The sequence below is a fragment of the Amia ocellicauda genome, chromosome 16, assembly GCF_036373705.1.
Source record: "Amia ocellicauda isolate fAmiCal2 chromosome 16, fAmiCal2.hap1, whole genome shotgun sequence".
Lineage (NCBI taxonomy): Eukaryota > Metazoa > Chordata > Actinopteri > Amiiformes > Amiidae > Amia > Amia ocellicauda.
This window is the reverse complement of record NC_089865.1, coordinates 1,896,911-1,910,027: the sequence shown is the minus strand read 5'-3', so window position 1 is coordinate 1,910,027 and position 13,117 is coordinate 1,896,911. Positions and strand designations below refer to the sequence as shown.

The 13,117-nt window shown below is 49.9% G+C and overlaps 2 protein-coding genes across 2 annotated transcripts in view; one reads left to right on the top strand and one right to left on the bottom strand.

Annotated features, from left to right (window-relative positions):
- The window catches only part of tyw5 (tRNA-yW synthesizing protein 5), a 4,504-nt gene extending 1,002 nt beyond the window's left edge, over positions 1-3,502 (bottom strand). Inside the window, exons 1-7 of the mRNA XM_066687765.1 lie at positions 3,378-3,502; positions 1,914-2,068; positions 1,697-1,766; positions 1,177-1,221; positions 617-754; positions 418-505; positions 1-27 (exon numbers count right to left, since the gene is read on the bottom strand). The exon at positions 1-27 is cut by the window's left edge and continues 90 nt beyond it. Of these exons, the coding sequence (XP_066543862.1) occupies positions 1-27; positions 418-505; positions 617-754; positions 1,177-1,221; positions 1,697-1,766; positions 1,914-2,068; positions 3,378-3,458 (604 nt within the window). The 5' untranslated portion in view covers positions 3,459-3,502. The remainder of the gene's footprint in view (positions 28-417; positions 506-616; positions 755-1,176; positions 1,222-1,696; positions 1,767-1,913; positions 2,069-3,377) is intronic.
- Positions 3,503-3,579: 77 nt separating this feature from the next.
- Positions 3,580-12,121, top strand: maip1 (matrix AAA peptidase interacting protein 1). Its single transcript, XM_066687766.1, has 5 exons — positions 3,580-4,158; positions 9,617-9,688; positions 9,965-10,091; positions 10,208-10,358; positions 10,530-12,121. The coding sequence occupies exons 1-5, from the start codon at positions 3,829-3,831 to the stop codon at positions 10,606-10,608; spliced, it is 759 nt and encodes a 252-aa protein (XP_066543863.1). The 5' UTR covers positions 3,580-3,828; the 3' UTR covers positions 10,609-12,121.
- Positions 12,122-13,117: the final 996 nt, after the last annotated feature.

The following is a 13,117-nucleotide window of genomic DNA, read 5'->3' as shown; positions in this document are numbered from 1 at the left end:
CGATGTCCAACACCTCCGACTTGTCACCTGTACCGAGACAGAGAGGGACAGTGAGACAGAGACAGTCACACACAGCAAGAGGGACAGAGAGACAGAGACAGTCACACACACAGAGAAGGACAGAGAGACAGAGACAGTCACACACACAGAGAAGGACAGAGACAGTCACAGAGAGAGACAGTCACACACAGAGAGAGGGACAGAGCGACAGAGACAGTCACACACAGAGAGAAGGACAGAGAGATGAGACAGCCACACATGGAGAGACGGACAGAGAGAAACAGAGTTACAGAGAGAGAGCGGAAATGGAGAGAGAAAATCTGACACAGGCAAACAGAGAGGGACAGTCAGACAGGGGGAGAGAGAAAGCGAGAGAGAGGCTGAGAGACACAGAATCCAGGTGTGCGGTGCGGTCACCTGTCAGGTACAAGTGCTGTGCGTCCTGTGGGCTGAACAGAACCACGCGCTTCGTCCCGGTCACCTGCGCCAGGAGATTGTCCATCACCTGGAGAGAGAGAGGGAGGGAGAAGAAGGCAGGCAGGGTAAAGGGATCTGAATGAAGACCCCCTCACAGCACCCTCTCCACTCCTCCCGTCTGCCTCGCTCCCCCTCTCACATCGTAGTGTGTCCAGAGCTGCAGCCCCCGGGAGCTGATCCGGAACACGCAGGAGAAGAAGCTCTCCGCCTCGAAGAACTCTGGGACACGGAAGTCCTCCGCCAGGTCAGGGAACTGCTTCCTGAGGTCGGCAGCTTCCTGAGAGAGAGAGAGAGAGAGTGGGAAGAGGGGGAGAAGAAAGTAAGTGGGAAGGGGAGGAGAAGACAGGGGGAAGAGATTTTAGAGAGAGAGGGAAGGGGAGAGAGGGAGATAATGAGTGGAGTCTGGATTGGGAAGGAATATAAACGGTTACTAAACACAGCACTCTTTCCATATGAAGTGTATCTGTAACTTCATATCTAGATGAATGTATTGGATTGAACTTGTGTCAGACTTTGCTCTGTTTTGTTGGGCTGCATTGAAAATACTTAAATAGCTTTTTTAAGTTTCAGCTAAACTTGAATACCCCCCGCACAACACACACACACACCCCCCCCACAGGGCAACAGAAGAGGCAGCCCATCAGACACAACCTCACCTCAGTGACACTCAGACCAACACAGACAGACAGACAGACTCACCCTCCGTGGATCCTCTCCCAGGGAGCGCAGGTAGTAACTCTCGTCCTATAAACAGATGGACAGACCGTTCAATAAAGAGACAGACAAACAGAGTAACAAACTGACAAACAGTCAGTCGGTCAGTCAGATAGGTAGACGCAGAGACAGCCTGTTAAACAGACAGACAGACTGACAGTATGACTCCTGATTGTCTGTCTGTCTGTCAGAGTCAGGGACATACTACACAAGGTTCAATGTCATTGAACCCGCCCCCCCACCAGCCAGTGTGAATCACAGAGGGTTAGCCAGGGTAATTAGGAGAGATTTGGTCACCTCGTTAAGGATTCACCTTCGTTAGACCATGATGAAAGGGCAGCAGCAGCAGTAAGGGAGGAGATTAGCCTTTCCTGCTGCCCCCTGCTGGTAGGGTTGAGGATCACAGAGCACACACACACACACACACACACACACACACACACACACACACACACGCACACACACACACACACACACACACACACACACACACACAGACACCCACCTCAGAGATGAAGTACTGTGAGTGTCTCTCCTCTGCTGCTCTCTGCACAAACTCTGAGAACGGGAGGGACCTGGGGGGACACACAGCCCTGAGTACACAATGCAAAACACACGCACACACGCACAATAACACAGTCGCACTCACTCTGGAGATGGGGTACAGGGCTGGCACTGTGGGGTACCAGTGTCGCCGCAGCACAGCAGGCAGCGGTCAGTACCTGTACAGAAAGTTCTTGTGCAGGAAGTCCATCTGAGGAACAGACGACACGTGGATCTTGACCTCCCTGGCCCCGCCCTTCTCACAGAGGTAATCCACCGTCCACCTGTCAGTGCAGGGCCCCAGGGACACGCCCCTCAGCACAGCGGGACGCCTCTAGGGGACAGAGCACAGCGGGGCAGTCAACACAGAGCCAACGCAGAGCCAACGCAGAGCCAACACGACCAACACAGAGCCAGCACCTCATCTCCACAAACATTGTAGTACAAGACACAGTCAAAAGCCATCACTGGCAGCCCTCCCCACGCCTCTGCCTCCTTTACTATTCTTATGCCGATGTATTCACGTGTTTATATATAAATATATACATGTATGTGCTGGTATAGTGGTTAAAAAACACCACTGCGAACCTGGCATTGTTGGTTTGATTCCACACAGTGGGGGGGTTATTTCTCCATCACTTTGTCCATCCAAACAATGTGGGGAAGCAATAAAAAAGGCAAACACAATGCTAGGGTATATTGTCAAAAGTGTAGAGTTGAGAACAAGGCAGTGATGTCGTGGGGACTTGATCCAAGTCTTCAAAATCATGAAGGGCATCGACCACATCAAACCAGAGGATCTTTTCCAGATCAGCAGGGACACACGCACCCGAGACACAAATGGAAATTGGGCTTCAAGGCATTCAAGACAGAAAACAGGAGACACTTCTTCACACAGAGAGGCGTCACAATCTGAACAAACTCCCCAGCGATGTGGCTGAAGAGACAATTTGGGAACATTCAAAAACAGACAGGATAGGATCCTTGATCACTTAGATATTAATGGACACCAAACGAGCACGATGGGGCGAATGGCCTCCTCTCGATCAGATACGTTCTTATGAGCTTATATATATATATATATATATATATATATATATATATATTAAAAAAACGTTCAATTTTCCCTACACTTCACATTGTATAACCCAAAGTCACAGGTCAGCATCACTGCTCCTGGAGAGTTGTAAGAGCCCAGCCCAGCGCAGTTTTCATTTAATCTGAGGTGCTGATGACTTTTTTCAGCCAAGAATAATAATATTAATAATGATTGTTATGAGGATGATTAGTAGTAGTGGTAACATGTGACAACACGCAGAGGACTGAGCTCTTGTAGCTCTTATTATATTAGCATCACTCCCCCCTGCGCTACACACACCCTGGTACTGTGATCCCACCTCACACACAACAGGTCGCTTGTGCTTGTGCTCACATGATATAAAACACAATCAACTCAAAATGAAAACAGAAGCCATTCGCAAAATCGGACGTCGACACGCAATGGCAGACATATCCTTCACTTGATGGTAAAATAATGAGCGTTTTTATTGATCCTGGGGCTCTGGAGACCCGCACACTCGTGTAGCAGCAGCGGCCCTCCTGTGCCGGGTCTGCAGTGCCATACCACGGCCAGCCGCTCTCACCAGAGGGTAGACATCCCGCAGGAACCGCTCTCTGTCCACGTCTGTGTACACGGGCACCGGGACCGTTTCTTGACACGCCATTGGGACGGGCAGGGCCGGGACCGGACACGCCAGCAGCGTCACTTCCTGTCTCTGTTAGAGGGCAAGCGGACTGCAGCGCCGAGAGCCCGGATGTCCATGTGACCTGCGTGTCTCATTATGTAATGTCCCCCCGGAAACATTTTGATGTTGTTATGATATGGCTTCGTATATTTCTTTGCTGTTATATATTAATGGTGAAGTCGCTCTGAGCTTTTACACCGATCGCTGCAATCTTATTTTATTAATAAATGTAATAAATAAATGAGATCAGTTTGCTCTGCCGATCGTTAACACTGAATTTACGACACTGCAGCCGTACGGGCTTGTTTTCCAGCCGGACGCTAAGGGGCGCAGTGGGAGGAACAAGAACATGGCGCTGCCCATGCTAAGGAGATGGACCTCCAGGCCGCCCGGACTTGTATCGTGTCTCCTCCGGCCGGGGAGCAGCTCTGTGCGGCTGACCCGTGGCTCAGACTCGGGCCTCCCGCCGCACCGCTCCCCGGGTGGCGGCCCGGTGCTGTCCGCTGTGAGGGGGTACAGCTCCGACAGGGACCAGCCACAGAGGCAGGACCAGAAGGTGATGGTGGTGGGCATCCCCAACCCGTTCATCTGGTTCCGAACGCGGATCTACTACTTCCTGATCCGGGCTTACTTTGACCAGGAGTTTAACATCGAGGATTTCACGGACGGAGCCAAGCAGGTGAGAGCTGTGTGTCCAGTGTGTATGAAAGTGTGTGCCCTGTGTGTGTCCAGTGTGTAAAAGTGTGTGCCCTGTGTGTGCCCAGTGTGTAAAAGTGTGTGTCCAGTGTGTATGAAAGTGTGTGCCCTGTGTGTGTCCAGTGTGTATGAAAGTGTGTGCCCTGTGTGTGTCCAGTGTGTAAAAGTGTGTGCCCTGTGTGTGTCCAGTGTGTAAAAGTGTGTGCCCTGTGTGTGTCCAGTGTGTAAAAGTGTGTGCCCTGTGTGTGTCCAATGTGTGCCCTGTGTGTGTCCAGTGTGTATGAAAGTGTGTGCCCTGTGTGTGTCCAGTGTGTATGAAAGTGTGTGCCCTGTGTGTGTCCAGTGTGTAAAAGTGTGTGCCCTGTGTGTGTCCAGTGTGTAAAAGTGTGTGCCCTGTGTGTGCCCAGTGTGTATGAAAGTGTGTGCCCTGTGTGTGCCCAGTGTGTATGAAAGTGTGTGCCCTGTGTGTGTCCAGTGTGTAAAAGTGTGTGCCCTGTGTGTGCCCAGTGTGTAAAAGTGTGTGCCCTGTGTGTGTCCAGTGTGTAAAAGTGTGTGCCCTGTGTGTGTCCAGTGTGTATGAAAGTGTGTGCCCTGTGTGTGTCCAGTGTGTAAAAGTGTGTGCCCTGTGTGTGTCCAGTGTGTAAAAGTGTGTGCCCTGTGTGTGCCCAGTGTGTATGAAAGTGTGTGCCCAGTGTGTGCCCTGTGTGTGTCCAGTGTGTAAAAGTGTGTGCCCTGTGTGTGTCCAGTGTGTGCCCTGTGTGTGCCCTGTGTGTGTCCAGTGTGTGCCCTGTGTGTGCCCTGTGTGTGTCCAGTGTGTGCCCTGTGTGTGTCCAGTGTGTAAAAGTGTGTGCCCTGTGTGTGTCCAGTGTGTATGAAAGTGTGTGCCCTGTGTGTGTCCAGTGTGTAAAAGTGTGTGCCCTGTGTGTGCCCAGTGTGTATGAAAGTGTGTGCCCTGTGTGTGTCCAGTGTGTATGAAAGTGTGTGCCCTGTGTGTGTCCAGTGTGTATGAAAGTGTGTGCCCTGTGTGTGTCCAGTGTGTATGAAAGTGTGTGCCCTGTGTGTGTCCAGTGTGTAAAAGTGTGTGCCCTGTGTGTGTCCAGTGTGTAAAAGTGTGTGCCCTGTGTGTGTCCAGTGTGTATGAAAGTGTGTGCCCTGTGTGTGTCCAGTGTGTAAAAGTGTGTGCCCTGTGTGTGTCCAGTGTGTAAAAGTGTGTGCCCTGTGTGTGCCCAGTGTGTATGAAAGTGTGTGCCCTGTGTGTGTCCAGTGTGTAAAAGTGTGTGCCCTGTGTGTGCCCAGTGTGTATGAAAGTGTGTGCCCTGTGTGTGTCCAGTGTGTAAAAGTGTGTGCCCTGTGTGTGTCCAGTGTGTAAAAGTGTGTGCCCTGTGTGTGTCCAGTGTGTAAAAGTGTGTGCCCTGTGTGTGTCCAGTGTGTGCCCTGTGTGTGTCCAGTGTGTAAAAGTGTGTGCCCTGTGTGTGTCCAGTGTGTATGAAAGTGTGTGCCCTGTGTGTGTCCAGTGTGTAAAAGTGTGTGCCCTGTGTGTGTCCAGTGTGTGCCCTGTGTGTGTCCAGTGTGTATGAAAGTGTGTGCCCTGTGTGTGTCCAGTGTGTAAAAGTGTGTGCCCTGTGTGTGTCCAGTGTGTAAAAGTGTGTGCCCTGTGTGTGTCCAGTGTGTGCCCTGTGTGTGTCCAGTGTGTAAAAGTGTGTGCCCTGTGTGTGTCCAGTGTGTAAAAGTGTGTGCCCTGTGTGTGTCCAATGTGTGCCCTGTGTGTGTCCAGTGTGTATGAAAGTGTGTGCCCTGTGTGTGTCCAGTGTGTAAAAGTGTGTGCCCTGTGTGTGTCCAGTGTGTAAAAGTGTGTGCCCTGTGTGTGTCCAGTGTGTGCCCTGTGTGTGTCCAGTGTGTAAAAGTGTGTGCCCTGTGTGTGTCCAGTGTGTATGAAAGTGTGTGCCCTGTGTGTGCCCAGTGTGTATGAAAGTGTGTGCCCTGTGTGTGTCCAGTGTGTAAAAGTGTGTGCCCTGTGTGTGTCCAGTGTGTAAAAGTGTGTGCCCTGTGTGTGTCCAGTGTGTGCCCTGTGTGTGTCCAGTGTGTAAAAGTGTGTGCCCTGTGTGTGTCCAGTGTGTATGAAAGTGTGTGCCCTGTGTGTGTCCAGTGTGTAAAAGTGTGTGCCCTGTGTGTGTCCAGTGTGTAAAAGTGTGTGCCCTGTGTGTGCCCAGTGTGTATGAAAGTGTGTGCCCTGTGTGTGTCCAGTGTGTAAAAGTGTGTGCCCTGTGTGTGTCCAGTGTGTAAAAGTGTGTGCCCTGTGTGTGTCCAGTGTGTGCCCTGTGTGTGTCCAGTGTGTATGAAAGTGTGTGCCCTGTGTGTGTCCAGTGTGTATGAAAGTGTGTGCCCTGTGTGTGTCCAGTGTGTAAAAGTGTGTGCCCTGTGTGTGTCCAGTGTGTAAAAGTGTGTGCCCTGTGTGTGTCCAGTGTGTAAAAGTGTGTGCCCTGTGTGTGTCCAGTGTGTATGAAAGTGTGTGCCCTGTGTGTGTCCAGTGTGTAAAAGTGTGTGCCCTGTGTGTGTCCAGTGTGTATGAAAGTGTGTGCCCTGTGTGTGTCCAGTGTGTAAAAGTGTGTGCCCTGTGTGTGTCCAGTGTGTATGAAAGTGTGTGCCCTGTGTGTGTCCAGTGTGTAAAAGTGTGTGCCCTGTGTGTGCCCAGTGTGTAAAAGTGTGTGCCCTGTGTGTGCCCAGTGTGTATGAAAGTGTGTGCCCTGTGTGTGCCCAGTGTGTATGAAAGTGTGTGCCCTGTGTGTGCCCAGTGTGTATGAAAGTGTGTGCCCTGTGTGTGTCCAGTGTGTAAAAGTGTGTGCCCTGTGTGTGCCCAGTGTGTAAAAGTGTGTGCCCTGTGTGTGTCCAGTGTGTAAAAGTGTGTGCCCTGTGTGTGTCCAGTGTGTAAAAGTGTGTGCCCTGTGTGTGTCCAGTGTGTAAAAGTGTGTGCCCTGTGTGTGCCCAGTGTGTATGAAAGTGTGTGCCCTGTGTGTGTCCAGTGTGTAAAAGTGTGTGCCCTGTGTGTGTCCAGTGTGTAAAAGTGTGTGCCCTGTGTGTGCCCTGTGTGTGCCCTGTGTGTGTCCAGTGTGTGCCCTGTGTGTGTCCAGTGTGTAAAAGTGTGTGCCCTGTGTGTGTCCAGTGTGTAAAAGTGTGTGCCCTGTGTGTGTCCAGTGTGTAAAAGTGTGTGCCCTGTGTGTGCCCAGTGTGTATGAAAGTGTGTGCCCTGTGTGTGTCCAGTGTGTATGAAAGTGTGTGCCCTGTGTGTGTCCAGTGTGTATGAAAGTGTGTGCCCTGTGTGTGTCCAGTGTGTAAAAGTGTGTGCCCTGTGTGTGTCCAGTGTGTAAAAGTGTGTGCCCTGTGTGTGTCCAGTGTGTATGAAAGTGTGTGCCCTGTGTGTGTCCAGTGTGTAAAAGTGTGTGCCCTGTGTGTGTCCAGTGTGTAAAAGTGTGTGCCCTGTGTGTGCCCAGTGTGTATGAAAGTGTGTGCCCTGTGTGTGTCCAGTGTGTAAAAGTGTGTGCCCTGTGTGTGTCCAGTGTGTAAAAGTGTGTGCCCTGTGTGTGTCCAGTGTGTGCCCTGTGTGTGTCCAGTGTGTAAAAGTGTGTGCCCTGTGTGTGTCCAGTGTGTATGAAAGTGTGTGCCCTGTGTGTGTCCAGTGTGTAAAAGTGTGTGCCCTGTGTGTGTCCAGTGTGTAAAAGTGTGTGCCCTGTGTGTGTCCAGTGTGTAAAAGTGTGTGCCCTGTGTGTGTCCAATGTGTGCCCTGTGTGTGTCCAGTGTGTATGAAAGTGTGTGCCCTGTGTGTGTCCAGTGTGTAAAAGTGTGTGCCCTGTGTGTGTCCAGTGTGTATGAAAGTGTGCCCTGTGTGTGTCCAGTGTGTAAAAGTGTGTGCCCTGTGTGTGCCCAGTGTGTATGAAAGTGTGTGCCCTGTGTGTGCCCAGTGTGTATGAAAGTGTGTGCCCTGTGTGTGTCCAGTGTGTAAAAGTGTGTGCCCTGTGTGTGCCCAGTGTGTAAAAGTGTGTGCCCTGTGTGTGTCCAGTGTGTAAAAGTGTGTGCCCTGTGTGTGTCCAGTGTGTAAAAGTGTGTGCCCTGTGTGTGCCCAGTGTGTATGAAAGTGTGTGCCCTGTGTGTGTCCAGTGTGTATGAAAGTGTGTGCCCTGTGTGTGTCCAGTGTGTAAAAGTGTGTGCCCTGTGTGTGTCCAGTGTGTAAAAGTGTGTGCCCTGTGTGTGTCCAGTGTGTATGAAAGTGTGTGCCCTGTGTGTGTCCAGTGTGTAAAAGTGTGTGCCCTGTGTGTGCCCAGTGTGTAAAAGTGTGTGCCCTGTGTGTGCCCTGTGTGTGTCCAGTGTGTAAAAGTGTGTGCCCTGTGTGTGTCCAGTGTGTATGAAAGTGTGTGCCCTGTGTGTGTCCAATGTGTAAAAGTGTGTGCCCTGTGTGTGTCCAGTGTGTATGAAAGTGTGTGCCCTGTGTGTGTCCAGTGTGTATGAAAGTGTGTGCCCTGTGTGTGTCCAGTGTGTATGAAAGTGTGTGCCCTGTGTGTGTCCAGTGTGTAAAAGTGTGTGCCCTGTGTGTGCCCAGTGTGTAAAAGTGTGTGCCCTGTGTGTGTCCAGTGTGTAAAAGTGTGTGCCCTGTGTGTGTCCAGTGTGTAAAAGTGTGTGCCCTGTGTGTGCCCAGTGTGTAAAAGTGTGTGCCCTTTGTGTGCCCAGTGTGTAAAAGTGTGTGCCCTGTGTGTGCCCAGTGTGTATGAAAGTGTGTGCCCTGTGTGTGTCCAGTGTGTGTCCAGTGTGTATGAAAGTGTGTGCCCTGTGTGTGCCCAGTGTGTATGAAAGTGTGTGCCCTGTGTGTGTCCAGTGTGTAAAAGTGTGTGCCCTGTGTGTGTCCAGTGTGTATGAAAGTGTGTGCCCTGTGTGTGTCCAGTGTGTAAAAGTGTGTGCCCTGTGTGTGTCCAGTGTGTATGAAAGTGTGTGCCCTGTGTGTGCCCAGTGTGTATGAAAGTGTGTGCCCAGTGTGTAAAAGTGTGTGCCCTGTGTGTGTCCAGTGTGTAAAAGTGTGTGCCCTGTGTGTGTCCAGTGTGTGCCCAGTGTGTATGAAAGTGTGTGCCCTGTGTGTGCCCCGTGTGTGCCCTGTGTGTGCCCAGTGTGTATGAAAGTGTGTGCCCTGTGTGTGTCCAGTGTGTATGAAAGTGTGTGCCCTGTGTGTGTCCAGTGTGTGCCCTGTGTGTGTCCAGTGTTGCCTCTTTGTCATTGTCTTGTGCCTGTCTTTCTGTCAGTTTGTCAGCTGTGTTTCTGTGTCATTGTATGTTTGTCAGTGTGTGTGTTTGTCTCTGTGTGTCAGTGCGTATGTGTGGGTTTGTCTCAGTGTGTCAGCGAGTGTGTGTGTGTGTGTGTGTGGGTTTGTCTTGGTGTGTGACGCTGCTATGTTGTTGCAGGCATTTTCCCACGTGTCCCAGCTGCTGTCCAGTTGCAGCTTCGAGTCTCTGGAGGGGTTGGTGGCCAAGGATGTGAGTACAGAACCGGGGCTGACCACACACCTCACTCCCACACTCTCTCAATGGGCTGGTGGAATAGTAATAATAATACTATTAAGATACTAACCTGCATACTACCATTCATCATACATATTCAAAAATACGCAGACAGACTTCCATTTCTAGTCATTATTAGTGCTGTAGTGATATCAGTGCTATTATAATATTTGTATTCGTTATATAGTAATATATATCATCTACTCTCATATATAACTATATCTGTGTGTGTGTGTGTGTCTCCCCACTCAGCTGCTGGAGAAGCTACAGGAGAAGTGTGCCCTACTGCCCCCCACCCACAAGGAGGCACTGGCTGCCGAGCCCAGTGACATCATGTACACCACGCCCGGCGATGTCGCCATAGTCTATGATGACAACGGTGAGCTGGACGGCGCCCCACTGCATCCATCCTGACGGGCTGCCTGTCCTCCTCTCGCTCTGTCACTCCATCCCGTTATCCCTCTCATGCTTGCTCTCTCTCTCTCTCTCTCTCAGGGCGGAAGTTTGTCAGTATTCTGATGCGGTTCTGGTACCTGTCCAGTGCCAGGCTGTCTGAGGACACACTCGAGGGGACGCGCGTCTTCCAGGTGGCCTTCGGGGACAAGGGCACGCCCCAGACCAAGAGGCTGCTCACAGCCAATTATGAGTGAGTGTGGCAGTAGGAGAGGCAGGGCTCGCACCAGTCACAGCCAATCAGGCGACAGGAGGGGAGGCAGGGCTGTGTGGTGTGCGCCGTGTAAGAGCCAGTCTGTGATTGGTCCTGTGTACACTGCTGAATGAGAGACAGCCTCTGATGGGACCCGTGTGTTTCCGGCAGGTTCCAGAGGGAATTCACAAAGGGGGTGCAGCCGGACTGGATCATCACCAGGATCGAGCACTCCAAGCTGCTGGACTGACTGCCACCCCAGCGGGCAGGGTGGGTGAGGGGATGGCAGGATGTGGGGGTGTCAGTGTAGGGCTACTGACTGGGAGGCGGGGGTGCCACCACACCCTGACAGCGCCCTCCTGAGCTGAGACCCCCCCACTGGACTGAGTCCCAGCAGGTGCCTTACTGACCACAGAACCACGGACCCTCAACCCCGTCCTGGCACGGAGAGCTGGGGATCGGGGGGCGTGGAGAGAGAAGAGTTTCTGTTCCTCGCTGCATGTCTGTCTGTCTCGCTGTCTGAGCCCTGTGTACGTCTGTCTGTCTGTAGGTGTAACAGTGTAGCTACAGGCTCTGTAGACGGGCTCTGTCCCTGTCCCCTGTCCCCTGCTGCTCAGTGGACCCACAGACTGTCCCTGTCCCCTGGCTAGGTGCTGCTCAATGGACCCACATGTTGATTGGTTATAGTATTATTATTAGTATATTAATGTCATGCTGTATCGATCAGTGCATATATTTTGGTCTGTCCCCTCCTCCCCCTAATGCAGTTGTGTTGTGTTGTATTGTGTTGCAGTGTGCTGTTCTGATCTGATTTCAGCAACAGCACCGTGGCCGGGTCAGCAGGGAAGCCTCTGTTTGTTGGTTTGTTTTACTGTCAGCCATTACTGATGGAGTCTCTGGGGTCACAGCAGTCAGAGACCCAGAAACTGCAGAGTGATTGAAGAGGAGGGACCTGTTGAAGCCCTGCAGGGTGGCGGCTCTTCAGGGCCAGGGAGGGTCTGCGTTGGGGCAGAGGCACGGGGAAGCAGAGAGGGTCCCCAGGAGGGACTGGGGTGGGTGCTTCTCTCTGCTCCCCTGTGGGGCCAGACTCTGTATTATTTACGAGTCAGTGGGCAGTGACAGTGAACACGCCCACAGATACAACATATATTGCATTTCTTCTTTGTAATCATTTTAAAATATTTGATTTAAAAAAAAAAAAAAAAAAACATGAGATGTAAGGAAAACCCAGCGCTGGTGTGTGGCGCCCTCTTATGGCAAAGAGGGAGAACTGATGTCTAGTTATGTACGATTTAGAGGCTCAGTTTCTTGGACTTTGATTTGATTGTGATTCGTAAGATACATTTTTTAAATTATTTTATTCATAGAGATCCAAGACAATGTTCAGCAGTACAGATACACACATTTTAATCACAAACTAAATATATCAAAGAAATGCAACAAACATATTGCTTATGTATATGTATAATGTACATATAATAAATACTGTGTTATAAGGCTTTAAAGAAATAGCCAAATTCTGTCGGGGTACAGAGCAATTATAATGACTGTTGTGACAATTCTGATCATCCTATAACACTTCAAGTGTGGGGCAGCTGGAGAACAGGATCAAATAAAAGATGAAAATAAAAGTAATCAGAGAAATTCCTGTAATACAACCAAACCAGATCTGTTTTTCAGGATTGTCCATGTTCATTTCATCTTTGGCATACAGGAAAAGGGACAAAGGTAAATATCAAATGGTAATAAAACGTTTTACATCATATCTTATTATAATTGTTCTGTGAAAAACCAAACTCAGATGCTGTAGCTGAGGCCTGGCTTCTAGACACAATGCGTTCTCCTGCGAATGAGTGCCCAGCGGTTTCCACGAGGGATGTGGTTTGAATACTGTATGAAGTAGCATATTTTGCTCTTATCATTATTTTAAGGGTTGTAGAGGAAAGGAAACTAACTGAACAGGGGACTGTCTTTCCTCTCCAGCCACATCGAGAGGAAAACACAGTCCACCATTATGAGATCACTTAGTTATTAATGGACACCAAACGAGCACGATGGGGCGAATGGCCTCCTCTCGACTGGACACTTTATGTTCTTAAAATATGCAAGCAAATATGCTGCTTCATATAAACTACAGTAAGGTGTAGGATGGCAAACATATTTACCCTGGTACACAAAACTACACTTTTACCACTTGCAACCATATTTACATGGTAAACTATATTTTGGTACTAGTACAAGTGATAAAGTGGAAATGGAAATTCACTCAAATCCTTATGCACCAACTCATTCTTTACGCCAGTGTTTCTCAAACCTGTCCTGGAGTACCACCTACCCTGCTGGTTTTTGTTCCAACCAAGCTCTCAATTACTTAATTGAACCCTTAATTTAACAAATAATTTCCTAATTAGAGCCTTTTCATTATTTTTAACAGTAGGGGTTTTCAGTTAAGTATAACATTGTTTAAGGAAAATATTCAGGAACCAACTTTTTATCAGTTACACAATTTAAAGAGTCAAATGTAATCAAATTACTTCAATTAAGGGTTCAATTAAGTAATTGAGAGCTCGGTTGGAACAAAAACCAGCAGGGTAGGTGGTACTCCAGGACAGGTTTGAGAAACACTGCTTTACGCGATCACTCTAAAGACTCAAAGTGGGTTGACGGAAATAAACATTACAAAATCCAAACCGTCACAGATGAGCTAAATGATAAGCATGTGCAACGATTCAAGTGACCTCACCAACATGGCCGCCGTG

What these genes read in the sequence shown, in the direction of transcription:
- maip1 (XM_066687766.1), top strand. Translation starts at nt 3,829, where the DNA reads ATGGCGCTGCCCATGCTAAGGAGATGGACCTCCAGGCCGCCCGGACTT. An exon ending in AGGGGTTGGTGGCCAAGGAT is followed by an intron (nt 9,689 to 9,964) that starts GTGAGTACAGAA and finishes CTCCCCACTCAG; the next exon opens with CTGCTGGAGAAGCTACAGGA. An exon ending in CATAGTCTATGATGACAACG is followed by an intron (nt 10,092 to 10,207) that starts GTGAGCTGGACG and finishes TCTCTCTCTCAG; the next exon opens with GGCGGAAGTTTGTCAGTATT.